The sequence below is a fragment of the Ochotona curzoniae genome, unplaced genomic scaffold, assembly GCF_017591425.1.
Source record: "Ochotona curzoniae isolate NIBS_2020 unplaced genomic scaffold, NIBS_Ocur_1.0 contig_1014, whole genome shotgun sequence".
Classification (NCBI taxonomy): Eukaryota; Metazoa; Chordata; class Mammalia; order Lagomorpha; family Ochotonidae; genus Ochotona; species Ochotona curzoniae.
This window is the reverse complement of record NW_024464920.1, coordinates 14,638,235-14,665,953: the sequence shown is the minus strand read 5'-3', so window position 1 is coordinate 14,665,953 and position 27,719 is coordinate 14,638,235. Positions and strand designations below refer to the sequence as shown.

At 44.5% G+C, this 27,719-nt stretch overlaps 2 protein-coding genes across 4 annotated transcripts in view; both read right to left on the bottom strand.

Annotated features, from left to right (window-relative positions):
* Window positions 1–27,431, bottom strand: part of POC1B (POC1 centriolar protein B) — a 160,071-nt gene extending 132,640 nt beyond the window's left edge. The window contains exons 1-3 of one of the 3 annotated variants that reach the window (XM_040981026.1): window positions 27,344–27,431; window positions 8,994–9,165; window positions 2,498–2,677 (exon numbers count right to left, since the gene is read on the bottom strand). In XM_040981026.1, coding sequence (XP_040836960.1) covers window positions 2,498–2,677; window positions 8,994–9,139 — 326 coding nt within the window. In that variant the 5' untranslated portion in view covers window positions 9,140–9,165; window positions 27,344–27,431. Of the gene's footprint in view, window positions 1–1,837; window positions 2,424–2,497; window positions 2,678–8,993; window positions 9,166–27,343 lie in introns of those variants that run through there. The other 2 variants (XM_040981007.1, XM_040981017.1) reach the window with 2 other exon arrangements.
* On the bottom strand, window positions 21,802–26,778 carry LOC121157026 (polypeptide N-acetylgalactosaminyltransferase 4-like). The gene is given in 2 exon segments (XM_040980996.1): window positions 21,802–26,417; window positions 26,419–26,778. Coding segments are annotated over 2 exon segments (1,758 nt in total). The 5' UTR covers window positions 26,536–26,778; the 3' UTR covers window positions 21,802–24,776.
* Window positions 27,432–27,719: the final 288 nt, after the last annotated feature.

Sequence of the window (27,719 nt, the reverse complement as noted above, 5' to 3'; positions counted from 1 at the left end):
CCACTGATTCACTGCCCAAAGAGTGCAATGGCTGCAGCTGGACCAGCGCAAATCTAGAAGCTTGGAGCTTCCTGTTGGTCTCCCACAGGGGTGCAGGAGCCCAAGCAATTAGGTCATCCTCTGCTGCCTTCCCTGGTACATTGGCAGGCAATAGGATGGAAACTGGAGCAGTTAGGACTCCACAGATACCCATACAGGATGCTGGCATATCACAAGTGGTAGGTTAACTTACATTGTGGCACTAGCTTTGGCTTAGTGTTAAGCTTACTAATGAAGGCTTTGCTTCTTTGGCTAAGCACACAGGACCCAATAACTCTCCTCAGTACCTGACCCATATGCCTATACCACTATCTGTTCTCAGCCTCCTATTTACATTTTAAAAATTATTTTTGAGAAGGGGCATGGAAGGGATAGGAAGAACCATGCAGAGCCTGCCCATCCACTAGCCCATTCTCCAGATAAATGTTGATAAATGTTGAAACTTGACTTGATAACTGTTGCCCAGTAGCTGGGAACTCAATCTTGGTCTCACTTGTGGATGGCAGGACACAACTACTTGAGCCATCAACTACTGCCTCCCAGAGGGTATATTAGCGGGAACTGGCAGCAAAGCTGGGAAGGAGACCCAAGCACTCTAACACAGAATACAACCATCCCAAGCAGTGCCTAACCACTGCACTGAGCACTCACTCATTGCCCATTTCTTCTTTACAGCATTACTTTCTAAACAAATACAAATTGCTTCAACCACTTCTTTAGGCTATCACTCATGTCATCTCTTAGGTAGGAAACAGTTATCAAGTCGAGTTTCAACATTTATCAAGGATTAGATGTCCAGTGATGGCAAGCAGGATGCTGGGTTGGATATTTAGAGTGACTACTAAGTGGGAGGCACTATTATAAGAGCTATCAATACACAAACTGACTCCATGCTGACACCCAGATAGAAGGTGGTATGAGGCCCCCTCGCTGTCCAAAACAGATGATTTTAACCATGCTGAGGCAATCACTGTCAGGCCAAAGAATGGGCCAAGACCCAAGTTGGGCCAGTCACCCATGGGGACTTTCCTAACTGGAGCAGGGGGACAGAGGTTTTCCCTCTCTAGTCACAGAGTTGTGGGGATGGAAGCCTAGGGGCTATGGCAACTTAGTGCTAGCATGTTTGAGAGAATGTAGCCAGCAGACAGAGAAGACTGGAGATGAGACAGAGACCGGATAGTATTAGAGCCCAACTCCAACGCTGTCAAGTGCACAAGCCAATTAGTTGCTTTGAAGGGAGGAAAATAATTTGCTTGGGATTTTGTCACTTTCCATGAAATGAGCCCTAACAAGCTCTTAGGCTCATTCTTATCACAGTGCCAGTCCCTTCCTCCGAGGTGGTTCTGACCAGGAAACAAAAGATGCACAGGAGACTTGAATTGTGTGTCTTTCAACTGGGGCAGCCCGACAATTGTTGGCTGACAGGAAGCACAAACACTTGCAGGCACGTGTATACGCCAGCAGATTGCAACCAGACTGTGCAGTCTGCCTCACCCTGGCTCTCTGTCACATCCAGCACAGCAGCAAGCTCTGCTGGCTGTAACTCCAAACTCAGTCAGGAAACCAATCACTTTCCACAGTCTCCACTCTCGCCTTGGTCTGGCCACAGCTTATACTGCAACAACCCCCATCACCTTCCCCTGCTTTTAGCCTGACTCAGCACACAGCAGCACAATCACCCCCAGAAAATGTAAGTCAAGGGTGTGTCATCTCATGCAACGGTACATGTCAGAGCTGTCCTTCAGCTGCTTTAGCCTCCTCTGGGCCACTCCCACTCTACCTCCACCATATGCTTTACCTCATATAGCCTCCAGGTTCCCATTTCCTTCCACAAACTTCTTCAGCCTCTTCCAGGTCTCTGTGCAGAGGCCTTCTGGTGAGGCAGTGCTTGAAGGCCTGATTAAAGCTCCACGCATGACCTGCCCCAGCACTGCTTTCCTCCATCACACTTCTCACCATGTAACTTACTCCACTGATTTTACCCTACCTAAAAAGCAGAGAGGGGAAGAGAGGAAGGCAAGGAGAGGGAAAAAGGAAAAGGACATGAGAAAGAGACAGAGAGAACCTTCCATCCATTAGCTTACTTCCCAAAAATCAGTCAGAGCCAGAGTAGCACTAGGCTGAAGCCAAGAGGCTGGAACTCACTCAAGGTCTCCTGTATGGACACAAGCCTGAGCATCAGCTGCCTCCTCGGAAGGGGAACTGGAAGCAGAGCCTGGGCTCACACTGGACACTCTAACATAGCATACAGTATCCCAAGGGCACACTGACCACTGACCCAGACGCCAGCTTCAATTTTCCTACATATTTATTGTCTCCCTAGAATGTTGGCTTTGACTGCTTATTACTAAATATCTGCTGAGTGAAATGAATCCAGACTCAAGCTCCTGTTCTGAAGCTTGGGAAGCAACTGTAAACTACAGCAGAAAAAGAAATGCAGAAAACATTTTGTACTTACTTGGCACATCGTACCCAGTGTGTGTGTTGGTACAAGGAGTATAAGAAGCGCTGGCGATATACACTCCATACTTTTATGGATTTGTCTTCTGAAGCTGTTGCTAGTAATTGGCCATCAGCTGAAAAATCCACACTTCGCACTGGAGCTGTGTGAGCTTTAAATTCTGACGATTTCCCTCTCCTAGAAATGAACAATTTAATATTTATTACTCGCTTGATTTAACTGACCAATACCTAAACACATTTAATGGTTCAATTCTTGAAAAACTTAACAAACTTACGAAAAGACCAAGCTATGCTGTGCTTGTCATCAATCCTGTTTAGAAAGCTGATACCTAACTGGAAAGGGCCTGTTCTCACCCATGAAAGGCATGTACTGCTTCTTTAAAAATCAGAAGCCAGGGAAGTATTAACAAATCTTTAGCAGACATTTCCCATGCCTACCATTCCTGTAAGGATGGCAGTTTATGAAGAAGTTATGGCCGAGGAGAAGCCAGTGACTCCAAGGCAGTGTTTCTGAGTGATCACGAGGGAGTAGCGTGGACTGGCACGCCAGTTAGGAAGAGATGTTCTCTGTGTCATCTGCCTCTACACAGGATGTCCCAGGGAGACCTGACTGCCTGCTCTACCCTCACTTCCATCCACCAGTAATGACAACAGACACTCATGGTGTGCACCAAAGGCCTTACACATCCTGTAGGCTGAATCTCACATTCAGCTAAATGGTAGTAACAATACTTCAGGCCTCACCACCTTGAAATGACAGGTACATTTTCCCCTTGGCTGGGACTGAATAAATACACCAGAAAAATAAATAGGAAAAAAAATAATGTGAGACTTTTAAAAGATAGGAAACAGAAAAAAAATGGTTAAAATTATTTGGAGCAGGTTAGCCAGAGTTGCAGTTCCTGAGTGATATTTGGGAAATACTATACTGTCTCAGTGTTTCCAGGTCTTACAGGCACATTCACATTACACTGTGTCTGAGACCTGGCACTTTTTCCATTTACAAGGTCATATTTCTAATGGGGAAAATGGCCATAATTTCTAGCAAAGGTCAGACAACAGAATTTAATCAGATACAACACATCTGTTATAGATTTTCCAGTGTTCACACTGACCTCCCATAGACCCACACCTCATTCAATATCGGTTGCCTTGGTGCTTTAGAACCAGAAGCCTAGAAGCCACACCCCACCTCACCCCAGGCCCCGCACCAATTGCTCTTCTCCCACAGTTAGTACTTGACAAATCATATTGCCTACGCTTTCTAAATATTTGTTGACTCTTCCTTTTCCTTGTATGCCAGCTCTGCCTGCCGCAAAGTGGATATATCCTCAACATCCTTCACCCCGATTACTGCCGAAAGCCTCTTAACTGGACTTTCTACTGTAATCTTTTATCCCCTCTAGTCACCTACATACTGTGCTTATTACCTTTCTAAAAGTCTATCTCCAAACAATGCCCAGTGTTAACCTGTCTCTGGCTCCCTTCAACAGAAAACACAATGCCCCTCTCTTCGGCAGGACACTCTGCTACTGTGCTGAACTTTGTACTTACAACAGCCACGCAGCTCCACCTGTGCCTCTCACTTAGTTTTCTCAGACTACATCTATGCCCATCCCCCAGAATATCATGACTAAGCTGCAAAGGCTTAATTGCTTCCTATCTGCTATGATAATTTTACTTACTACACTACAAAGTAACTTAAACACAGGCATTTTTCTCTGCTACTGTGTAGTAAGTTTCTTGTGGCCAAGAATGACCATGTATTTATAAGATCAGCATCTACCACATCAGGTACATAAAAAGAGCTAGATATATTTTCCTGACTTCCATCAGTAGAATCAATATTTAAAGGTTCTTAGCACCAACCTGGCTTACACTCCTCGTAGAAGTCTAAGGTAACGTTATCATTAATCTCTATTACCTGGTTGATGACATCCTAGCTGTAAAAAGGAAACCAATATTTAACAAAACTCAGGAGGGACAAATCACGGATCAGTCTGTGAGATTTCAAGGGAGATTTCAGTGAGGAGAAAGGAGGAGTGTGGTTTGGCCTGAATCTGAGTATCAGGCCTGAATAATACAAAGAAAAGGCCTGGGATCTGCAATCACCAGGAAGCCAAGAGACAGGTGGTGTCCCGGAACACCTCACACCCCAGGCAGGATCCTCTGCGAACCTTTACCTAGTAGGCCGCCTCTCTGTTGCAGACTGGCCTCACCATTGAATCCTGTCCCAACAGGAAGCATACAGGAAACCAAGATAGGAGTGTCCTGTGTTTGCAGAGCTGCAGCTTAACTGGTTTCCAGTTCCTTGTCTTAACATAAGCTTTTAACCTCCCAAGTATTTACTTGCCTTCTCAGCCAAATTTTCTCGACTGTCCAACTTGACAAGTGAGTGCAGGACTGGAAGTGCCTTCACACTTCTCTCACCTTTTCTTTCTCAGCCTTCTAGTCATCACTGTAGTGCTCACCCACAAACATGGATGCTAATATTGCCCTTATCCCTGTAGAGGAATATATACTGCATTTTACAGGAAGTGGAATCTGTTTATTCCCCCTCCTTTTCAATCTGTGCTGGTGTTGTGACTTACCCTGAGGTCTCAGGCAGCTTGTTTCTCTGGCTCTGCCCACCACTGCCATCTTGGTGGGAGGGGCCCAGGTGAGTTCTAACTTGGGGATTAGGTGAATGGATTTCCTGGTAGCGTGGAGGCTGCTGGGGAGTCCTGAGCTAAGCTGGATTCAATGCTTGGGACCCTACCCCCAGCCACTGCTGTCAGGCAGTGTGCAAATCCTGAGGCTTTGTCTGCTAGCCGCCCAGCAGTGAGCTCTGGAGTCTTGGGTATGTAGAATTGCTGCCTAGGGTCATCCATGTATAAGGCATGTACATGTACATGACGAATGAATCCTGAGGGACTTGCAACAACAAGGCCACTGGACTTGCAGGTAAGCAAAGGGACTGAGACTTGGTGGTTTGGAGGAGAGAGACCAAAAGATCTGTATGGGACAGACTGATGCACCAGCCCACAGGAGAGTCCTGAGTTGGGCTTATTAACCTGGAACATTTCTGACCACCACATACCAGTCCACACAAAAACTAGGGATGGGGATCAGTCTAGCAGGACTAGATCCTAGTACCTGACTGAATGTTAAAAAAGGAGATGGGTCACATAAGGCCATGACACTAATCAGCACATGAGAGAACCAGATCCAGGGGAAGATTCTGTGGGGGATTTGTGGGCCAAATCCTATGGAAATACGAGTCTTGCTGGTTAGCTCAAGAGTTGGGGTGGTAATGGGCTGAGCTAGATGTGACCATGAAACCTGCCAACCAACACTCATGGGTACTGGGACTAAGAATAGTCTGGGCAGGTCCAGGCTACAGTACTGGCATGTGCATCTTGAAACAGTGTGGGGGTGAGCTAAGTCGCAACAGTCACCAGTTCATACAAGGCCAAGATGGAGAGGAAGGCCATGTGAGGCACGAGCAAGATCTGGGTCTGGGAGTGGACCAAGCGGGGGAACTTGGGAAATTCCCCTAGTGGGTTATAGCTCCCTCTGATCCAGGCCTGGAGATTGGGCAGGTTGGGCAAAGTAACTCCAATAGTTGGCTAATGTGTGGGTAGGCTTTGAAAGCAGGCAGACTGGGCAGGACTAAGCAAACCTTAGCACACTGGCAAGTGCAGTTACCAGGTTGTAGCACAGGTCATGCTGGGCTAGGCTGTCACACCTACCAGTATGCATGAACCAGGGATGGGAGCAGACTGAGCAGGGCCAGCTGCCAGCACCCGTCAGCGAAAGTTGGACCTGGGGACAGATCTAGTTAGGACAGGCTACAGCATCCAAAGGCAAAGTCCAAGACAGGTAAGGGACTACGCCAAGCTGGATCAGAGCAACCACTGGTACACACAAAATCTGAGGCTGGGAACAGGCCTGGTTGGGGAGCAAAGGGGACACCCAGCTGGGTTGTGGATCCCACTGGTAAGTGTGAGGGCCAGAGTGGGGACTGCGATCTGGTCTGGACATGGCTACAATGTCCCTCGGCACATGTGTAGACTGGGTCTGGGGTGTGCCAGACTGGGCTAGATTCCAGTGCTCATGAGAACTAGGGTGGGTATAGGACAGGCTGGGCTAGAACTCTGCCCCTGCTGAGCCATGTGTGAGCCGTGTCTGGGTGTGGACCAGGCTTGGCTGGGCTATAACTCCCAACAGAAAAAAACAGAATGAGTAAATGCTGATCAGGAAAAGCCACTGTTCCTGCTAGGACAGGAGGTGGATTAAATAGGGCTAGCCCAAGGACCCACTGTAATTGGGGATGGGCCAGGACCAGCCAGGCTATAGCACCCACTGGCAAATGCTGAGGTGAGGAGCACCATACCAGACTAGGCCGCAGCATCCAACCAGCACAAGTGAGACCCAGGGTGGGAGGAAGCAAACCCAGTAGAAGGGTTATGTGGGGCTTCCCTGCTAGACTACCACTTCCACTAGTAAGAGTGAGAGCTGAGATGGGAGCAGACTAGGCCAGGCAGGACTACAACACCTTTTGGCCTTATGCCTTATGTGAGCTGGATCAGGGAAAAACCAGGCTGGGTTGACTGTTCTTCCTGGTACATGCCTAAGCCAGAGTGGGTGTGGGTTGGATGGGCTTTGCTGCAGCATCAGCTGAAGATGCTGGCATGGGAGGCAAATTCTGTCAAGCCAAACTGCAGGACCACCTGGAGAATGCAAGATCTGGGAGTGGGTCCAGTTGGGAAACAGCGCATACCTAACTATCAGGTTGCCATTCCAATTGATGAGCATGAGAACCAGGACTGGGACAGGCATGGCCAAATAGAGAGTGGAACCTGCTGGCACTTGTGTGTGGGCTAGATAGTGGGGCTGGCTGGGTTGAACTAGGCTTCAAGGTCCATTGACATGCATGAGAACCGAATGGGATGTGGGAAAGACTAGTCCAGTTTGCTATACATACTGGCAAGCACGGGAACCAGGGAAGGGGGTGGGCTCGGTAGTATGGCTTCTCTCCTTATATCTCCCCTTCCCCCAGATCCAGGAAGGAAAGAAAAAAATGTGGAAATAATGGTCTCACCGACCTTCCTGTAACCCTTGACCATTATCACCTTAATCAACTACATAAAATTCATCAAAAATAAAAATTATTTAAAAAGAAAAGATTTCTGAGCAAGAGTTTCCATAGGTGGTGGCAGACAAACCTGTTCACTGGTAGAGGACTGGCCTATGGCTTTCTTTCATTTGAAGGTACCTGGGCCTATTTGGGCACATTTTCAACTGAGTCAAGGAAAATGCTCAAATTCCTTTCCTGTAAAGCATTTACAGGAGAAAATGATACCAGGTGTGGGATGTAGAGTTTCTTCCAAAAACACTCCAAGAAAACAAGCAGGGGAGGGAAACAAGATTGGCAGAATACAGTTACCTGAAGCTGGTTGCTGGGACTATGGGGGGAGTGCTTCCAGCTGATCTATCTTCACACATGTTTTACAGGCTTCAAAGGTTATAATTTTTTTAGAACAATAGCTCAATAATTATTTCAAACAGGTGAGCTATCATCTAAGGTTTGAAACTCATAAAGATTTAAAAATTTTTAACAGAATATGTGACACAAACATAAAGATTTACACTTTTGTCAGAAATCTATTTTAACAAGACCACTCTGTAGCCCCAGAATAAGTGACATGAATCAAAGAGTAGTTATGGCACAGGGGTTTTTAGAGATTTCCAAAGGACCCTAAAGGCTCCATGAGTGGGCATTAGAAGGTTGACAAACTATAACTTTCGGTTATACCTGCCAATGTGTACTTTTCTGGGGGAGACGATCTAAAGTTTACATCAGATTTTCAAATGGATTGGAAACCTCCACCATCACAGCTGGAAGACAGTGAAGTCACAAGGACACTGTGGCATAATGAATTAAGTCACTGTCTGCAGTGCTGGCATGTCATATGGGCACAGATCCGAGTCTAGGCTGCTCCACTCCTGATCCAGCTCCCTGCTAGAGTCCCGGGGAAAGCAGAAGATAGTCCAACATCTCAGGCCCTGGCACCCACGTGGGAGATCTGAACGAAGTTCCTAGCTTCAGCCTGGCCCAGCTCTTGCAGCCATTTGTGGGGTAAACCAGAGGATAGCAAGATCTCAGATCCCTATTTCTCTCTCTCTCTCTAACTCTGCATTTCAAATAAATAAAAAAAAAATCTTTAAAAACAAATCAAAAACATGTAAGACATATCAAGCATATTTCCATGGTTACAAGCAGTTGTCAAAGAGATGACATAATTATGAGTTAAAAATAAGGGGAAAAATTGCTTGAAGATGCCTGACTTCAAAAGGTCAGTGTAGTTTGCATGGAACCCAGACTGAGCACAGCACAGGAAGGTATTTGGGAGCAGAGGCACCCCCAGGAAGAGCGAAGCATCAGTTTGCCTTCACATTGCTAAACCCCAAGCATATCAAGTGTGCAGGCATTCAGTGGTTTCTCTTACTTATCGGGAATCCAGAGTCTAACGGTTCTGTCCCGTGAGGCAGATGCCAACAAGTTTCCGAGGGGAGAAAACTGCACGCTGGTTACGACATCCTTGTGACCCACATATCTGAAAGCTCTAGCTTGTGGCTTGAAATTCCATAGCATGAGAAATGTATCCCAAGAGGCAGTAGCTATCAGGAAACAGAAGAATAAAACCACCGTTTGTTAAAACGCAAACACAGGCATGTTTCATTACAATAAGCAGTATATCTAATTACAAGGTGTTCAGGTAATAAAGAAACTGGAGGTTATAGCATCCACTAGGTAACAGCAAAACTATTTTTTAAAGACATTCAAGGCTACACAACTAATAGGTAAGCACATCCTACATAACCACACATCAGGACAACTGGCCCTAGTTTATAATCAGGGCTCAATAATTACTTATGTACAAGGTGGTAATGGCAAAGGATAATAGAAATTCAGTTCTTTAATTCTCTGGGTGACCATAGATAAATTGCTGACAAGGACTGAATGTTTTTTCTGAGAGGATTTTTTAAAAACTGTTTATTTGGAAATAAAAAAAATTAGTATAATAAAGAGCAACACTAATATACCCTTTAACCAAATCCACTTGTTAATATTTTGTCAGTTTGTTCTATAATTTGTTCTTGTGTTTACACAATACTGTATCTGTACATGAACACACACACATGCTCATGGACACAAACACATACAAAACTTTTTTTTCTTGAACTATCTGGAAGTCAGCTAAATAGTTCACAACATATTCAAAAGTACTTCGTGTGTTTGTCCGAAGACTACAGATATTCTCCTAAACATCATAGCACAATTGTCATCTTCAGGAAATTCATGATAGATGGATCCAATACTTTACTCTTTCAATCATAACTGCAGTTGTCTTGATTGATCCAGTGATGACGTTATAGTTGAATTAGATTATCTTAAAAGTCACTTGCTGGGCCCAGTGTGTGCAAGGCTAAACTCTCGCCTTGCAACTGACAGGATGCCATATGGGCACTGGTTCGTATCCCAGCTGCTCCACTTCCCACCCAGCTCCTTGCTTGTGGCCTGGGAAAGCAGTAGAGGATGGCCCAAAGCCTTGGAACCCTGCACCCACATGGGAAAGCAGAAGAAGCTCCTGGCTCTTGGCTTTGGATCAGCTCAGCTCCGGCTATTGCGGCCAAGTGTGAACCAGTGAACAAAAGATACTTCTCTTTGTCTTTCCTGCTCTCTGTAAATCTGCCTTTCCAAGAAAAATAAATCTTTAAAAGTCACCCTCCTTTTTTAAAAGCACAGTTAGTGTTTCACTACAGTTCATCCAAACTACTGAATATTTACATCAGGGGCTCAGTGATCTGGAGCTGATGTAAACTGAACAAGAGAAGCAAGGAATACTAACATGCAGGATACTTGGGGATCCTTAAGTTCTATGTATTGCGCTATAAAAAAAAGATACACAAAAGCTTTCTAAGAATTATAGTGGCATAGGTGACATCTATCAAGATACATACATATACAGAGGGCATTATATATTATTTAATCATTAATGTGATGTCAGGTGATTAGATGATCCTTTGAGATAATGGCACACTTGGAAGACTGAGGAACAGCAGAGAGGACAATGTGCCACAGCAGACAGGAGAGAAAAGAACGGTGAGAAGAGAAGAAGGAGGCAAGCCTTAAGCAACAAGACATGCTGAAGGCTGTGTGCATATTCTATTGTGAGAGCAATGGAAAACCATTGTAGCAGGTTGAGTAAAGAGAATGTCATGATCAGGCTTAAGAAAACTGCCACTCTAACAGAGGGCAATGGATGGTATTTTCAAACAAAATCTGGATATCCATAAAAGATGGTCTTAATTTTTACTCTGTATCTTGTAAACAAAGATTAATTCCATATGATTCATACATCTAAGTATAACAGGTAAAACAGGAAGCTTTTAAAATGGAATATGAAATACCTTGATAATCCTGGGCTAGGCAAAGAGTGCTTAAATAGGATATAGAAATCGTTAACAAGAAAAGAAAAAAAAAAAGAATGACTTTAATGACTCTTTGGGCTACAGTAGAATTAAGTTTTGTTTGTTTAAAGACACAACTAGCATAGTGAAAAAAAAAAGCCAGCATGGAAAGAAGGTATTTAAATACATATACTCAACAGAAAATGAAGTGTGTGTATATATATATAATCTATACAGGGGTCCTATAAATAAATTAAAGAGATATACCATGCAACAGGAACACAGGCAAAAGACATTCAATAAAAGAGATTTATAGGCAATACATATGAAAAGGTCTTCATTTCCATTGGTTATCAAGAGGAAAATTAATAACTACAATGAGATGTCATTGCACATTCACTACAGTGGTTACAACCAAAAAGACAACAACACTACATTTTGAAGATGTGGAACAACTAGAACTCTCATATGTAATATGGTTTAACCCCTTTGGAAGTGTTTTGAAATCACTAATGAAACTAAATATATACTTATCTCAACAACTCCACTCTTAAGTGCACATCTAACAGAAACACTTACGTTTAACAACACATGTAAAATAACAATTCAAAACAGACCACAACTAGATACCCTACCGTCCAGCAAAGTAAAATGTATATACAAATTGTGATACAACCGTATTGTATACCTACTGTGCAATTATTTATGTTATGAAATTTAGGAAGAAGCAAAATTAATCTAAGAAATTATCAGTAAGCAGAGAGATTATCTGGAAGTTAAGGAGGATGGTATCTCAAAGAGAGACAGGGAAGATGGGGAGGTATTGATGGCTGCATGCAGAAAGCTGGGATCGATAGGGATAAAGTGAACTCAGAATTCAAGACAAAAATCAATCTGGAGCCCAGTGTGGTAGCCCACTGGCTAAAGTCCTCACCTTGCATGCACTGGGATCCCATATGGGCACTGGTTCGTGTTCCAGCTGCTCCACTTTTTATCCAGCTTTCTGTTTGTGGCCTGAGAAAGCCGTAGAGGATGGCCCAAAGCCTTGGAACCCTGCACAAGCATGGGTGACCTGGAAGAGGCTCTGGGCTCCTGGCCTAAGATAGGCTCAGTTCTGGTGCTGCAGCCACTTAGGGAGTGAGCCAGCAGATAAAAGATCTTTCTGTCTGTCTCTCTCTCTCCCCTTCCCTTTGTAAATCTAATAAACAAATTGTTAAAAAAAAAAAAAGTCAATTTGGATATTACCACAAAAATTCACCCAGAAGCAGGCAATGGTCTGGACTAAGTTGGAAGCAGTATGAAAGGGGAAGATACTTATGCTAAAGGTACGGCCATAAAGGTACAGACAAAGGGATTTGTCTATGCATTAAAAGTGAGCAGGAGAAAGAGCAAAGGCATTGGGCTGGGGACCTAAGCACCCCGATGAATTGTGGTGCCATTTAATAAAATGAAGAAGAGCAGAAAAGGAGGTTTGCAGTGAAGTATAGGATGGTAAAAAAAAAAAAAAGACTTCCTTGAGCCGAGCCTGGTAAGTATGAAGTGCCAATTGGACTCGCAAACAGATCAAGGAGGGAGTGGGACCCAGAGAGGTTATGCCTGTCCAGTATGGTGGCTGAAAGAATGAGCCACAGGATCAGACTTCTTGGGCTCCAACCCAAGCTGTCATTTACCACTTGGCCCTTGGACACATCCCTGAGCCAACCTCTCTGTGCCCTGGATATTCTGTCTGTACGGTGAAGTGCTGAAAGTATTACATAACTTGTAAATCATGCTTGCCAAAGGGGAAATATTCAAACATAGCTATTACTGCCAAAGTGGTGATGGTCTTCCTAACAAAAGCAATAACTTAGACGAATAAACTTTATGATCCCTAAACTGGATATGATCACTTAACAAGTGAGTGAAGAAGGTAAAATTACTCACCTTTCAGATAAGAAAGAAAAAGGTCACAAATGAAGTAGGGAGACAGGGTGTAGAAAGCATGGCCTATGGGAAGACAGAAAGTATTCCACAAAGCGAGCTGCATCAAATTCTTTTTATTCTACTTTCTAAAAGATTCGATTTATTTCAAGGGCAAAATTACAACACAGACACACAAAGGGAGAGAGGAATGAAGGAGGAAGAAAAAAGGGAGAGGGAGGGAGAAAGGGAGAAAAGAAGGTGGGAAAGGAGAAAGAGAGAAAGGAGTAGCCACAGAGATCCTTTTATTCACTGGCTCACTTCCCAAATGGCCACAACAGCCAGGATGGCTGGGAAAGGCCAAAACCAGGAGCTTCGTTCAGGTCTCCTACATGCATGCAGTGGCTCACGCACTTGGGCCATCTTTCTCTGCTTTCCAAAGTATTATCAGGGGGCTGGATCAGAAGTGGAGCAGCCAGGTCTTAAACCAGTGCCTACAGTGCCCCAGGGAATACTGGCATCACAGGTGGCAGTGTTACCCACTACACCACAACACTACCCAGTTTCTGAAAATGCTTTTTTCAGAACTCCTTACACAGTATGCCATATATATGTATATGTATATATATATGGCATATATATATATAGGGCATATATAGTACAGTAAGAGATACATATATATATATATATATATATATATGGAGAGAGAGAGAGATAGCAGGCCTTTTGTAAAAAAAACTTAAGAATTTCATGACAGCAACAAGAAAATTTAAAGAAGGGTGAGTTTTTGTGCAGCTGAATAGGTGCAATGCCTTCAAAGTTGGCACACTGAGGATGAAATGTGGGCTTGGCAATAAGAATTATTCAGTGAAGCAGTGGGAATCAAGCTGCAATGGCCCCAGTTAAGGAGGAATGAAAGTGAGGCAGTTGAAACAGTAAACACAAGGATATAAAATCAATTCATTAACTCACTTAAGATTCAAAGTCCCCAACACTCAATATGATGTGGGCCAGAATAATCACACTGAAATCATAGGATCACAGTGCAGCAACAATTGTGTCAGGAGGTGACAGGGAGATGCTAAGAATGGGAAATTCAACTTCAAGGTGACAGACAACTTAGGCTTTAAATTCTGTCAACAGAAAAAGGAAGGGCATTTTAACCCAGGACAGATATCTCTGTTTTTCCTCCACATTCTCCTTGTATAATGCCTGGGATTGTGTATTTGTATAAAATGCAGCCTCAAAAAGTATAAGTTTGGAGCTTCTGGCTGTGTAGCCACGTTAAAACAATACACAATATACATCAGCATGAGGCCTTCTCAGAAATACCTGAGAGAGCATAAGAACAGATGTTTTAAAACACAGGGCAGCCCATTTGGAGGCAACATTCCAGAAGCTTACAAGTTATGACAAACCAGAAGCAGACAGGTTCCAGTGTGGCTCAGAGTACACTGTATATTTTCTTTGACATTTTAGGGAAACAGAAAAAAAAAAAAAGAGTAAACATATATAAAAGATTCCATGAATGTATTCATTAAAAACTATCAAAACACTGAATTTTTCTTCTCCTTAGCGTATTTTTCTTAGGAAAGAACTGCCTCACCAAAAACTAATACCATTGTAATAAAATCTCTTTGACTAGTGATGTCAATATTGTACTGTGTCAACTGGAGTTTGCTTTCGTATATTTCCACTGAAACACACCCAATATAAACATTACCACGTCACTTGAAATGTCAGCATTTATACTTATCATTATCCCATTAGTTTATTTTGAGATTAAAAAGTCAAAAAGGAAGTTGAAAGAAAATGTTAACTGGTAAAACATACCAATTGAAAAGGAACTTATTTATGTTCGGTAACAACAATCCATTGTTTCAAGAAACCCTTGCTGGGAAATGCTAAACCAGGCCAGGGTTTCTCTCTGGAGGTGAACACAAGGAAAATGCTAGTGAAAAGCACACTTGCTCCCCAGAGTAACCAGAGCGCCCAAGATTTGTCTCATCTTCAGGAGCAATAACTTCTTGAGTCAATCCAAGCTCCTTCACTCACCAACTGAATCCGAATCAACTACTATGTCAGGAATTTTATATCCAGTTTTTATTCATGTTAAATTCTCTTACTCATCTTTCCAGCTGGTAATGTATACACCTGATACAGAATTCCCCTTCCAATCCATGTCCACCCAGATCCCCCTCCTAGAAACGACCAGCATCGCCATCATCATGAGGCTCTTCTTGTGTACTGAGCGAGGCATGTGACTGCTCTCATTGATTTTTCATAGAACACCTACTCCTCAGTATTTTGCTCATTTGTCCTCATCATGCTCGGCCCACTGAGTTTAAGCAACTTTGGATTTCAGGTTGTGTGAATACACTCACCTGCCTTATTCTTTTTTCTCCTTTATTTTTAGTAAAGCTTTGTTTTGATCATTTAAAGCCTACTGAAAAAACACAAGTTAGTTTAAGAGATTAGCTTCTGTGCTTCATTCATCACAGCCTGTCTGGTTTCCCATAGGTAAGTAAAATTGATAGGCTGTTCTTTGTCTTTTTGTATCTTCATACTTTCGGAAGAAGGCACATCTGTTATTTTACTACCATATTCCACAATTTTTTTCTGACATTTCAATTCAGCATACACTTGCTGTATCTTTATCAGTACATGCTAGATGGCATAAAATATCTCTTTCTCCTAATATTACTGATGGTAAACTTAATAATTTATTTCCGTGATCTCTACTATATAGTCAGTATTTTTTTCCTTTTGTAACTAATGAAGTATCTTGTGAAAATAAATACTTTAACATTATTTAAATATCTTCTTCATCAAAACTATTATATGCTAATTTTACATTCTTTGACAATCTTTCAATCTACCACTTTCTACAATTTATTAATGTTGAACTACTTATTTGTAATTATATGAGAAAGAAACATTCTTCCCCATTTATCTTATTCATTCATTTGTTTATAACACTGGCAGATTAATCTGTGAACTAACAGGTTATTTCATTTAAAAGGTTACAATTCATAACTATCAGCTATTTTAATTCAAATTATTCCAGATATGGCTAGTGAGAGCCCTTAAGTTAGCCTCTGTGTCTTTCTGATATGTCTATCAATCTAAGAGTATTTTTTCACCTTTTAGGATCACAAGGTACCATAAGGTTGTACTTTTCCTGCCTGTGAAATAAAACTGGCTTTTTCCCCCCAAGAAACTCTGCATTAGTATTAATATAGAATAGTATTTGGAAACCAAGATGTGGTTCCTGTGTTTTCTAAGTGGTTATGTCAGCAAACAACTAACAAGTAAGAAATAAATAGAAATTTCAGTGTGTTGAATTAAGAAATGAGCTCTAGAAAGCTGTATTTATCTCTATGTAGATACAGATCTAGACATTAGAAAACATGAGGTGTAAATCCACAGACTATGTTCCTTTTTAAGATTTACCTATTTATTTGAAAAGCAGAATGACAGATAAAGATATATAGAGAGATGGGGGAAGGAGAGAAGGAGGGAAGAGAATTGGAGATTTGCTACAGGTTCACTCCCCAAATGCATTCAGCAATGAGGTCTGGACCAGGCTGAAGCCAAGAAAAATTCCACCCTGTTACCTACATGGGTAAAAGGGACCCATCATCGGACCCGGCGCGGTGGCGCAAGTGGTTAAGGTCCTCGCCTTGCACGCCTGGGATCCCATATGGGCGCCGTTTCTATCCCAGCAGCCACACTTCCCTTCCAGCTCCCTGCCTGTAGCCCGGGAAAGCAGTCGAGGACGGCCCAAAGCTTTGGGACCCTCCACCCGCGTGGGAGACCCGGAAGAGGCTCCTGGCTTCGGATCGGCATAGCATCGGCCATTGCGCTCACTTAGGGAGTGAATCATCGGACGGAAGATCTTCCTCTCTGTCTCTCCTCTCTGTATATCCGCCTTTCCAATAAAAAAATAATAAAAATAAATCTCTAAAAAAAAAAAAAAGGGACCCATCATCAAGATCATCTGGGGAGTAAACCAGGAAATGGAAGCTCCGTCCCCATTCTCCCCCACCTTGAAACTATCTGTCAAAGAAATAAAATAAACCTTTAAAAAATTTTTAAATGTTTTAGAAAATGGGAAGGGGATGATACAATCCCTTAATGACTAAATCCTCTTCTTGCATGCACTGGCATCCCATATGGGTGCTGGTTTGTGTCCTGGTTGCTCCACTTCCCATCCTGCTCCCTGCCTATGGCCTGGGAAAGCAGTGGAGGAAGGCCCAAAGCCCTGGGCCCCTGTACTCACGTGGGAGACCCAGAAGAAACTCCTGGCTTCTGGTTTCAGATCAGCTCAGCTCTGGCCGTTTATAGCCACTTAGTGAACTAGCAGATAAAAGATCTTTCTGTCTCTCCTTGTTTCCATAAATTTGATCTGCCTTTCCAATAAAAAATAAATAAATCTTTCTTAGAAAAAAATTTTTAATGAGGTGGAATAAAAGGGACTTGAGCCAGCACTCTGATATGACAACACGCAAAGAGGCAGCTTATCACACTACACCACAAAGCTTGCCCACAAAGCACATCATTGTCATCCATGTTTGTAAATCTTCTCCCACCGTAAGAAACATGGCTTTCACCATGCTCAACATGTGTTTGCTCTAACCTGGAACAGACTATTAGTAGTTTCTGAATCACTGACACCATCGCACCCAGCAATCCCACAAGCAGAAGTTCAGGATTCAGAATTTTTCTGGGACATGATTTTGGCAATGGCTCCTTTTTTGGTCTTGTCACACTTCATCATGATCTGTTAAGGCAGGTTTTCTTTAGTTTGAAATCTATCCAAGGGCATGCCCTTTAGTTCAAGGGTAGGACTGACTCCTACATGACCTTTCTGATGCTTTAAACACATAGGGTGTTCCGAGAGATTTCTCCTCTTGGCCACACCTAGATATATGGTGACAAACAGCACTCTGGTCTCTAAAATCCACCATCCAATTCTCAGATCAGCACAAGGAAACATACCCCCCAGCCCACAGGAGACTCATAATCTCGCCCATCACATGGGTACTTGGTCCTCAACCAAAGAATGTCTCACTGCAAGCACAAGCTCCACAGAGCCCTGTGGGTCACAGGCCAGGCCTCCTGAGGCCGGTCTCGCTAACTCAGCCAGGATCCCATGCTAACTGGGTCTATGTTCACAATACAGCAGAGAACTCCATATACCTTTATTATTTCCCTTTTCAGACCTTCCATTCCATACTCAAGAGATTCCTAATAATGCAAACTATCCTCACTAAAAATTTTTTGAATGTTTCAATTATTTCAGATATCATTTTGCATGTTTTCTACCCCCGTTATGCCTTACTAAGAAAAAATCAATAACGGGATTATTCTTGGCTTTCTAGTTTAGCACCAGGATTTTGTACTTTTCATGTCATTTTCAGGTTTACACAAAGGAAACACTACCCTGTTTTCTTCAGCAAAATACAAAGAAATCTAAAGCTATCTGTGAGAATGAATGCTGAATATTTTTAAGAAAACTAAACTTTAATCCCAAGGCATATATATATATATATATATATGCCTAAATTTTATATATATATATATATATATATATATACCTAAATGCACAATAAAAACACAAGGTTTTAACCTGCACTAGAAAAAATCCAATATTTCATTCAAGAGGGTCAGGATTAGCTCATCCTATCCAAGCACTATATAATGCTATAGTCTGTGCTGGTACTAACTTCAAATTCCTCTGCCCAAAATGAAGGAATAACCAAGCAAGTTTTCTTTCCAGCTGATATAAAGGAATATTAGCCTGCCATCTAAGAAAAGTCCAGGGCCCAACACAATAGCCTAATAGCTGAATCCTCCCCTTGCATGCACCAGAATCCTATATAAGCACTAGTTCATGTCCCAGCTGCTCAGTGCCGACCACTGTGGGCACTTGGAGAGCGAACCAGCAGATGGAATATCATTTTTTTCTTAAAATCTTAAAAAAAAAACAGTCTAAAAGAGCTATGAGTGCTTTAAAAACTCATCTTTACTCAAGACAATCAGGAGAAACTGAATTAAACTCTACTTGCCTTTGAGGTCTGACAATAACAACAGAAGTCATTACTAAGAGCCGAGTAATTTTAAATACTTTTTAAGTATTCTATTTAATTTTCAAAACAATGCAGGTAAATACCATTATCCTTAGTTCACAGATGAGAAAATTGGGCTTGGCGAAGTTAAGCAACTTACCAAAGTCATGCAGATAAGAGCCTGATTTTTAACCAAGTTCTAGCATGCTCAGCAGCCTCAACTCTTAACCAATGAGCCCATGTGCTTCGTAATGTACAGGGTATTTAAGGATTTTTATTTTTATTAGAACTATGCAGACCTTGTTAAGCAAGAGCATTTCTGGTCATATTCTTTGGCATAAGGCTCAAGACCACGAATTTTTGACAGGGTTTTCAACTCTGATATACACTGAAAAAAACACTGACGTCTCTGTGTACAATAAATTACTTTAGTACCTGCGAGTGAATTTGTAAGCTATAGTAAGAGATGCTCAAAGAAGCTACTATGTGGCTTGCTATCCATTTTCAGGATCAGACTCCCAACTCGGCTCAACTGCTTAAGAGTATACAATTTGGGGAAAGTTACTGAACTTCGTTTCTGCATCTATAAAAAGGAATAACAATTCATAGGCTACAGTTTTGTTTTCCTTCTCCCTTCTTATCACAGCCCAGCTCCAACTGTATGATACCAAGAACTTAGACCTCAGGGCATAGCACATAAAGCTGCTGTCTGCATCTGAGGACTGGTTGGCATCCTGGCTGTTTTACTTCTAATCCAGTTCCCTACTAGTGCACCTGGGAAAACGGTGAAGCGTGTCCCAAGTGCTTGGGTCCCTGCCCACCCAGATGAAGCTCCTGGCTTCAGCCTGACCCAGCCCCAGCTGTGGCCATCATTTGGTGAGTGAACCAGCAGGTGGAAGATCTCTGTCTCTATATATATAGCTGACTTTCAAATAAATAAAAATAAACAGTAGAAAGCAAAGCAGAGAGGGAGGGAGGGAGGGAGGGAGAGAGGGAGAGAGGGAGAGAGGGAGAGAGGGAGAGAGGGAGAGAGGGAGAGAGTGAGGAGGAAGAGAAGAAGAGAGCAAGGGAGGGAAGGAACACACACACCTCTACAGAGCCTATCAAAGAGCTCCACCATGTTTCCCGTTCTGTTTCCTACGGTTATGACCAAACTGTTTAAGCCGTGAACATCTGCGGACATTCATCAGCTGCAAACTGTTACTGCTTAGGAAACCCCCACCTTACAGCTGCCCCTCCTTCACCAAAGCTACCACTCAGCTAGAGGGATAGCCACTGGATAATCGTCCATATATTCACATGCTCCTTTCAGAGTCCCTCCTCTCCAACCACTCAATCCCAGTCTCTGCTGCAGAAGTCAAGTTTCCCAAACCCTTTCAGGCAATTATTTTGTGGTTTAGACCCTACTTAGTTCAGGTCAGTCTTCCTCTATATCCTATCCCTACTGTCATCATTACTTCTTCTAATAGATATGTGACCCTCCCCGACAACAACAGCACCTGAGACACTGTGGCAAATACAGGAGGGTGAAAGGACCTAAGAAAAGCAACAAAATCTCTAAATGCGGAACTTAAATTCAAGTGTAGAAGCATGGAAACACATCCTTTGCAGGCAAATATACCACTTTAAATTGTGTCTCAGGCATGAAAGAAAGCAAGAAGTCAGAAGATTTTTTTGTGTGGGTGGAATACTTTATTTCCATAGAGTGATCAGAGGCATTTTAAGTGGAGGTGTGAAGGCTCAGGAAGCAAAGACCTAGGTGCTTGGTAATATTTCAGACCCGGAGTAGCAGCGGGGATCTCTCCTTATCACTCAGTCGATTCAATTTCATCAACAACTCTCCACTGAGGCTCTCAACATCTCCCTTTCACTCTCCAGCTATGACACCTTCTCATCCAATGTGTAACACCACTTCTATGCATTCATTTCCTTGACTCACTCTCATTTCTTCAGATTCACATGGAAAAACTCCAGCCACTCTCTCTGCGACCTTCCCTCTGCCAGTTGCAATTGCTGGACACCTCCCCCACTCCCTCCAGACTGGAAACAATAATTCATGGTTGCTAATTTCATTTATTATAAAAGTTATCCTTACAAAGTATGTAACTCACCCTTTCACCTGACCCATTGTCCCTAAGTACAGCGCGTGTTTCTCCCACTCCGACAGGCCCCTGTCCCGGCAACTCCCAACATACTGTCACTCGGGACTCTCCAGTCACTTTACTTTTATAAAGCTGAAGCAGAAAGATGAGGGGATCTGGACATGATCTCAGGTCATTTTGTAAGAAAGTGCCTATTTTTTGGTAGCTTAAAAGTATACACAAAATAGGAGGTAAGTAAGAATATGTTTAGCTTTCTTTTCAAATCCTGAATGTGGCTAAGAGGCGTCTGATGAAAACAGCCCTTGAAACAGCCACTCCCGGGCAGGGCAACTCTCCAGGAAAAGGCAGGAGGGTGCAGTGAACTGGCCAGTCAGGAGTCACAGACCAAGTACAGCACCGGGTGGCTTACAGGACACGTTTCTTCCTGGCCCAGGGTTTTGAAATTGGTACTAATGTGACGAAGGGCTCAGCTGATCCTTCTTTTATAGTATAGCCACAGTGGGGCTCAGAGATCCCCTGGTCACCTCCAGGTTGTCCCTGAGTAGTCAATGAACAGTGCAAACAGTACAAATGGCACTTCGGAATATTCAGTCATTGATGACAGCTTGCACGATAATATGGGAATCGACTTTTTTATATTTGACTGTATTTTCAACCAAGTAAAATAATCAGAAGCACAAAAGCATTCTGTCCTTTAGCCTCCTAGTAATGTCATGTATGTGTGCACAGAAGCAGTGTTCTCCTAGGCCAAAATAAGCAGAAACCATTTGTAAAACTAATTCAGCAGACATTTTATTTTACATTCTTAATCAACATTACAAATACCATTAACAAAAGGAAAAAAGATAGAAACTGCTCATTACACAGAAAAAAATTCATCATTCAAAGAGATATGAACTTCAACATTCTTTGTGCTTATTTCAGATATTTTCTTAAAACAGTAATTCAAAAGAACAAGTAAAAACTAAAAATTTTATTAATGAAAATCAAGATCTTAATCAAGTAAGACTATAAAATCTAAAAACAATTCCTGTCTTCAATCGAGAAAAGCCTGATTTACATTTTGTGAATATGCGGGCACCTACTGTTGAACAAACAAACTTTCTTTTACAAATAAGTTACTTTGAGTTACAGAGATCCTTCTGGTGACTGGATTATGTTTTTAAACATTGACTATGAAAAATGCCTATTTGTTCAGTCTACTTATAGACTTGACTGAGTACTATACAACATAGTGGATATTTAAAATTGAGAAACTCCTGTCCCCAAGAAATATTTTCCTGAAACTGTGAGTAAGAATGTAAACTAACTTAAATGGTCAACTCTTAATTGTCTATAGCAAAAGAGAGCTTTGGTACAAAAAATATTGGAAGGACTCAAAATATATTTTATAGAATTACAGTTATCTCTAGAAATTAATGTGCCTATGTTCCAATAAAAATGTCAAGACAGCCTCTGTGTTAGGAACATGGCTGTGAGATATCAGCAACCTCACCATTCTAAATTATGGATAAGTAAAGCAGCAGCCCAAAACTTCTTTCAAGAAGACTGCTGACGCATACTCACCAAGACAGGACAAACGGCAGATCAAGAATTAAGGAGTTTTAAAAGCCTCGCTTCCCTTTTGGGAACTGTCATGATATAAAAACAAGAGTATTTCCAGTAAGTATTTCTAGAACAGTTTTACTTCTCCCATATGACACAGGGCTAGGAAGGACTTCAAAAAATTGATTGAAACAGAAAAACCATGTGTCAATAGAAATGAGACAAATTTTAAAGTAGAGTAGCCAAGAGGAAAAGATAGGTAAGGAAGATATCCCTAGAAAAATTCACAGATTATTAATTCTTTAAAAAATTAAATCCAGGAGTCAAAAAAAGAGTACACATGGAATCTGGATTATTGTTTGATAAACTTTAAGGCTGCTGAACAACTTGTAGAAACCATCAACAGCTTTTCATTTCAAGAAGCAAAATATTTAAGATTATATAGCAACTTTATATTGTGAATGGTAATCCTAAGCCATTAAATTCAGAGTTTTGTAAAGTTCTTACTCATCAAATCAACATGTAAATAGCTTTTCTTATGACTAACAGATTTATTTCCTTTGAACATGTATTTTTCATAAATCTAAACCAAAAATTGAGATTTTATTATAACCCTCTCATTTCTGGATTAAAACATTGGTATTATACTAGCTTAAAAAATTAACAAAGGTTTGCTTCTCAAGTTAATGAGTTTAGAAAATATTTATATTCTTAGTCAAAAGATTACTTGTAGAGTTCAACATTTTGAAGTAAAAGTTGGCTCAACAACTGTCAAAATGAAAGCACTGTGAATAAAATACTTTCCACCCATAGAAATAACATGTGAGGTGAGGTCAGCTCACTGAACTTTCCAACCACTTCTCTTTTCCAGATTTACCACTGTTGAAACACGCTGCTGAGCTGCTCAACAGCACCTGCCACAGAAAGTGCAGGGAAGACCACCCAGTGCGTGGAGGTGATCCCCCTCCAGAGCTGGGAAGGACCTCCCAGATCTAACCCAGCACCCACATTTCACGATAAGGAAGCTGTGGCCCAAGCATTTCCAATGACAGCCCAAGCTGCATTCCTTGGCTGACCTAGCTACCCATTTAGTCTTTCATTCACTCGCCAGGCTGGGAAGTGCTAAAAGCAAGCCTGAAAGCGGGTTCCCCACTACCAAGGCTGACTTTCCCCCTGGCATTCTTGAGATCAATCCTGACATTTCTTGATCAGCAAGAACTCCTGGGAGTTTCATAGCCTTTGTAGTATGTGGCCCACTTTCAGTTTCACACATTTCAGTGAAGCCTCAACTGTGCTGACTTAAATTGATTAAGCATTAACAAAGGGAGGCACTGAGTTCCGGTGAGTCCCCGGCTAGGATATTCATAACTTAAGGAAGTGCAAACGGAAATGCCCTACACACAAAGCAAGCAGGACTGCTTACAAAGCACCCTGAGGTATCCATGTACGTCAGTAAGACCAGGTAAGTAAAACAGCTCAAGTTGACAAAGGCGGGAATGTTATGTCTTCCCCAACTTCATTCAGATGTGGGTAGTTCTTCAGAGACATCTGTATGTGAAAAAGAACTCCAAACTCACATTCAAACCAATGCCCTCCTGCAATGAAACACAGCAATAATTCAGGCCTTTCACCTTAAGAACCTGATTTTTTTGGTTTTTTGTGTTTTGTTTTGTTTTTTTTTTTCTTTTTTTACTTTCTACCTAATTAAAGGAAAATAAGATTTAAAAATAAATAAAAAATTTAATGTGCTGGCTAAAAGAAACTCAAATCCTATGTCATCAAAATAGAATAGTTTAAACTGCACATTTGGGCACTTTGCTTCAAAAAAAAAGTGCAGTGAGTTTACCCATGAATATAAACCATATCTCATTTGATTTGGACTTTTACATTCTGTAATATTAAGTCTGGCACTTAACTGTCATATATCTCAATTCACAGTTGACTTCTTTAAGAAGTAAGAGAACATACTAACAAAACGCCTAAATAGAACACCCCCATAAGGCACTTTGAAATATTAAACAGCAGCACTCTATGCAAGGGTTTCAGTGGCATACACCAAAACACACCACAGCTACACGGCGCTCTCCAGATGGCCACTGGGTGACTTTGGATAAAAGACAATCTTCACTAAGGCTCTCAACGCTCCCCGGCTTTCCGGAAGCCATGCTCAGCTCACAAGGGAAAGTGCTGTTGGACTCCTTTATTTCTCAAAGCTCCAGAGCTGATTTGGATCTAAAGCATCGCAAGCTCTCATGCGCACGTCAGGGCGGCCCTCGGGTGTCCGGTACGCACTCAGGCACAGGCCCGAGTGTGGGTGGAAAATGGTCCCGTCTTCTTGAAAATGCCAAATAATGTTTTTTGGAATAGGGAACCCATCTTTTGGGCAATTTTGCATTCCTACGTTATCTTTTTTCTCAGGAACCACCGCACACAACTCCGTCACAGAATTAAACCTTATCTCTTTGTTCGAAGTGTATTCGAAGAATTGGTTCCCTCCTTGGCCATGGCACCCAAAGAGCGAAAGGTTAGCCCCCGTGGGATTGTTATCCGGGGAATTGTAATCTAGGCACTCCGAAGAGATGCCCTTGCTACGGATAGCCCCGTGCCAGCCGGGCCGGTCCTCCGGAACGTGTAAATTGGAAAACACGTTCTTCAGATACCAGTCGAAGCTCTTGCATTTCAGGCGCTCCCGGAGTAATTTTCGGTCGGAGATGTCCCCGTAATCTTCCTTTCTGGCCGGAGGGTTTCGGTTGTAGAAGTGCTCCTTGTACCCGTCCATCCACACTTCGGCTGCCCGAGCCGTGTTCTGCAGGAAGTTGGGGCGGGCGTAAGGTGCCCGCTTGGGGAACACGTGGCCCACGTGAGAACACGGGTGGATCTCCAGTTTCCCACCGCACTGCCACACCCTGAAAGACAGCTCCAGGTTCTCACCGCCCCACACCTCCATTCCAGTGTCGTAGGTTCCTAGGTACTGGAAATACTTCTTGCTCACAGCAAACAGCCCCCCGGCCATGGTGGGAGACCGGATGGGGTCAGTTCTCGACCTGCGCCTCTCCCTCTCCTGTTTGGGGACAGACTGCCACTGGAACGTCAGGCGCCAGTCAAAGCCACCGATCATGGGCTCGCCCGTCTGCATATAGAATTCAAACGTATTCCAATCAATGGTGTCGATCACAGGGCAGACAATGGCCGTCTCATCTTCCCCGATCCTTTCCAAGAGGGGCTCCAGCCACCCGGAATTACACTCACAGTGGCAGTCCAGGAAGGTGAGGACGTCGCCCGTGGCAAAGGTGGCCCCGATGAGGCGGGCCCTCACCAGCCCCTCGCGCTTTCTGGTCCTAATCAGGCGCACTCTCTCCAGATTGCTGACGTACGATTCCAGCTGTGCCTTCAGATAAACTCTGTCGCTCAAGTCGTCCACCAGGATGATCTCCTTCAGGAGGACTGCGGGCGAAGTTTCGAGAACACTGTGGATGGTGCGGAGCAAGGTGGACCAGGCTTCGTTGTAGAAGGCGATGATGACCGAGGTGGTGGGAAGGCTCCTGTAGTCGAACTTCTTGGATTTACACTCGTACATGCGTTTATCCTCGATGTGGCGGTGCAGGGAGATCCTGTCACTGAGGTAAATATTGATGGCGTATCTCTCGATGAGTTCTTCTTGCTGCTTCCGTTCTCCCTCGCTCAGCTGCAGCCTGCCGGCCCGGCCCCACTCGCCCAGCGCCTGCGGGTCGGCGGGGGGCTTCTCGTACAGCGGCCGGGACAGATCCTCCTCCCGGCCGCCGTCCCTCCCAGCCGCCGGCCGTCGGGCCGCCTGCCCCTCGGCGGCCCCGCCGGCGCCCGGCCGACGACTGCGACACCGACACCGAGAGCTCCACGAGCAGGTAGGCCGCCGTGAGCAGCGCCAGCAGCAGGCAGCTCTTGCCGGCCCAGGTCCACCTCACGGCCATCCGGATCCTCATGGCCCGGGGAGCAGCCGCGGCCACCTCGCCCCCCTCGCCGGGCGGAAGGGCCGCTCAGCTCCCGCCGCAGGTGCAGCTCCCGGCCCTCATGCGGCCGCCCGCCCGCCCGCTCGGACCCTACGGCTCGCCCCCGGGGCTCCGCGGAGGCGCCCGGCGACCCCTGGGACGCCTCGACGCCCACTTCCTCCTGCTCGCCTCAGAACTTTCCACAAACTCTCCAGCCCACACCCCGGGGCCGCCTCCTCCTCCGCGGGCCGAGCGCAAACCCCGCCCCTTGCCCACGCGCGCCTCCTGCTGGCCGCTGGGCGAGCAGCTCGGGCCGGCCGGGGTGGGCGCGGGGTGATCGGCTGGGGTGACCGGCTCGGGGTGGGCGACGCAGAGTGACCGGCTCGGGGTGACCGGCTCGGGGTGGGCGACGCAGAGTGACCGGCTCGGGGTGACCGGCTCGGGTGGGTGCAGGGTGACCAGCGCGGGATGACCGGCTCGGGGTGACCAGCTCGGGGTGGGCGCAGGGCCGGCGGCGCGGGATGACCGGCGCAGGGTGACAGGCGCGGGGTGACCGGCTCGGGGTGACCCGCTTGGGTGGGCGCAGGGCCGGCGGCGCGCGGTGACCGGCTCAGGGTGGGCGCGGGGTGACTGGCGCGGGGTAGGCGACGCAGAGTGACCGGCTTGGGGTGACCCGCTCGGGTGGGCGCAGGGCCGGCGGCGCGCGGTGACCGGCTCGGGGTGAGCAGCTCAAGGTGGGCGCAGAGTGACCGGCTCGGGGTGACCCACTCGGGTGGGCGCAGGGCCGGCGGGGGGCACTTACCCAGCTGTTTGCCCTGTGGGCTGAAGTCCACCGAAGTGACGGCCGCTTTGTGCCCTTTAAAGTAGCGCTCCAGGGCGGGGTCCTCCTGGGAAGGAAAGGGGTTCGGTCTCCGTCAGCGCGGGGCGGCCCTCCCCAGCCCTGGGGCTCCCCGCAGCCGCCACCCCGGGGCCCAGCATCCCGCAGCGGGACACCCCGAAACCCCCGGGCGCGGGCGGGAAAGGTACGTTCCCGGCGGGGGCCGCCCTAACAAACAACGTAAATAAAGCGCCCCAAACTCCGGGGGTGACGGTGAGGCAGGCCGTCGGCGGGGTCCCAGGGGCGAGGGGCGGCGGCTCGGGACCCGGGGGCTGACACCTCCCTCGGTCCCCGCCGGCTC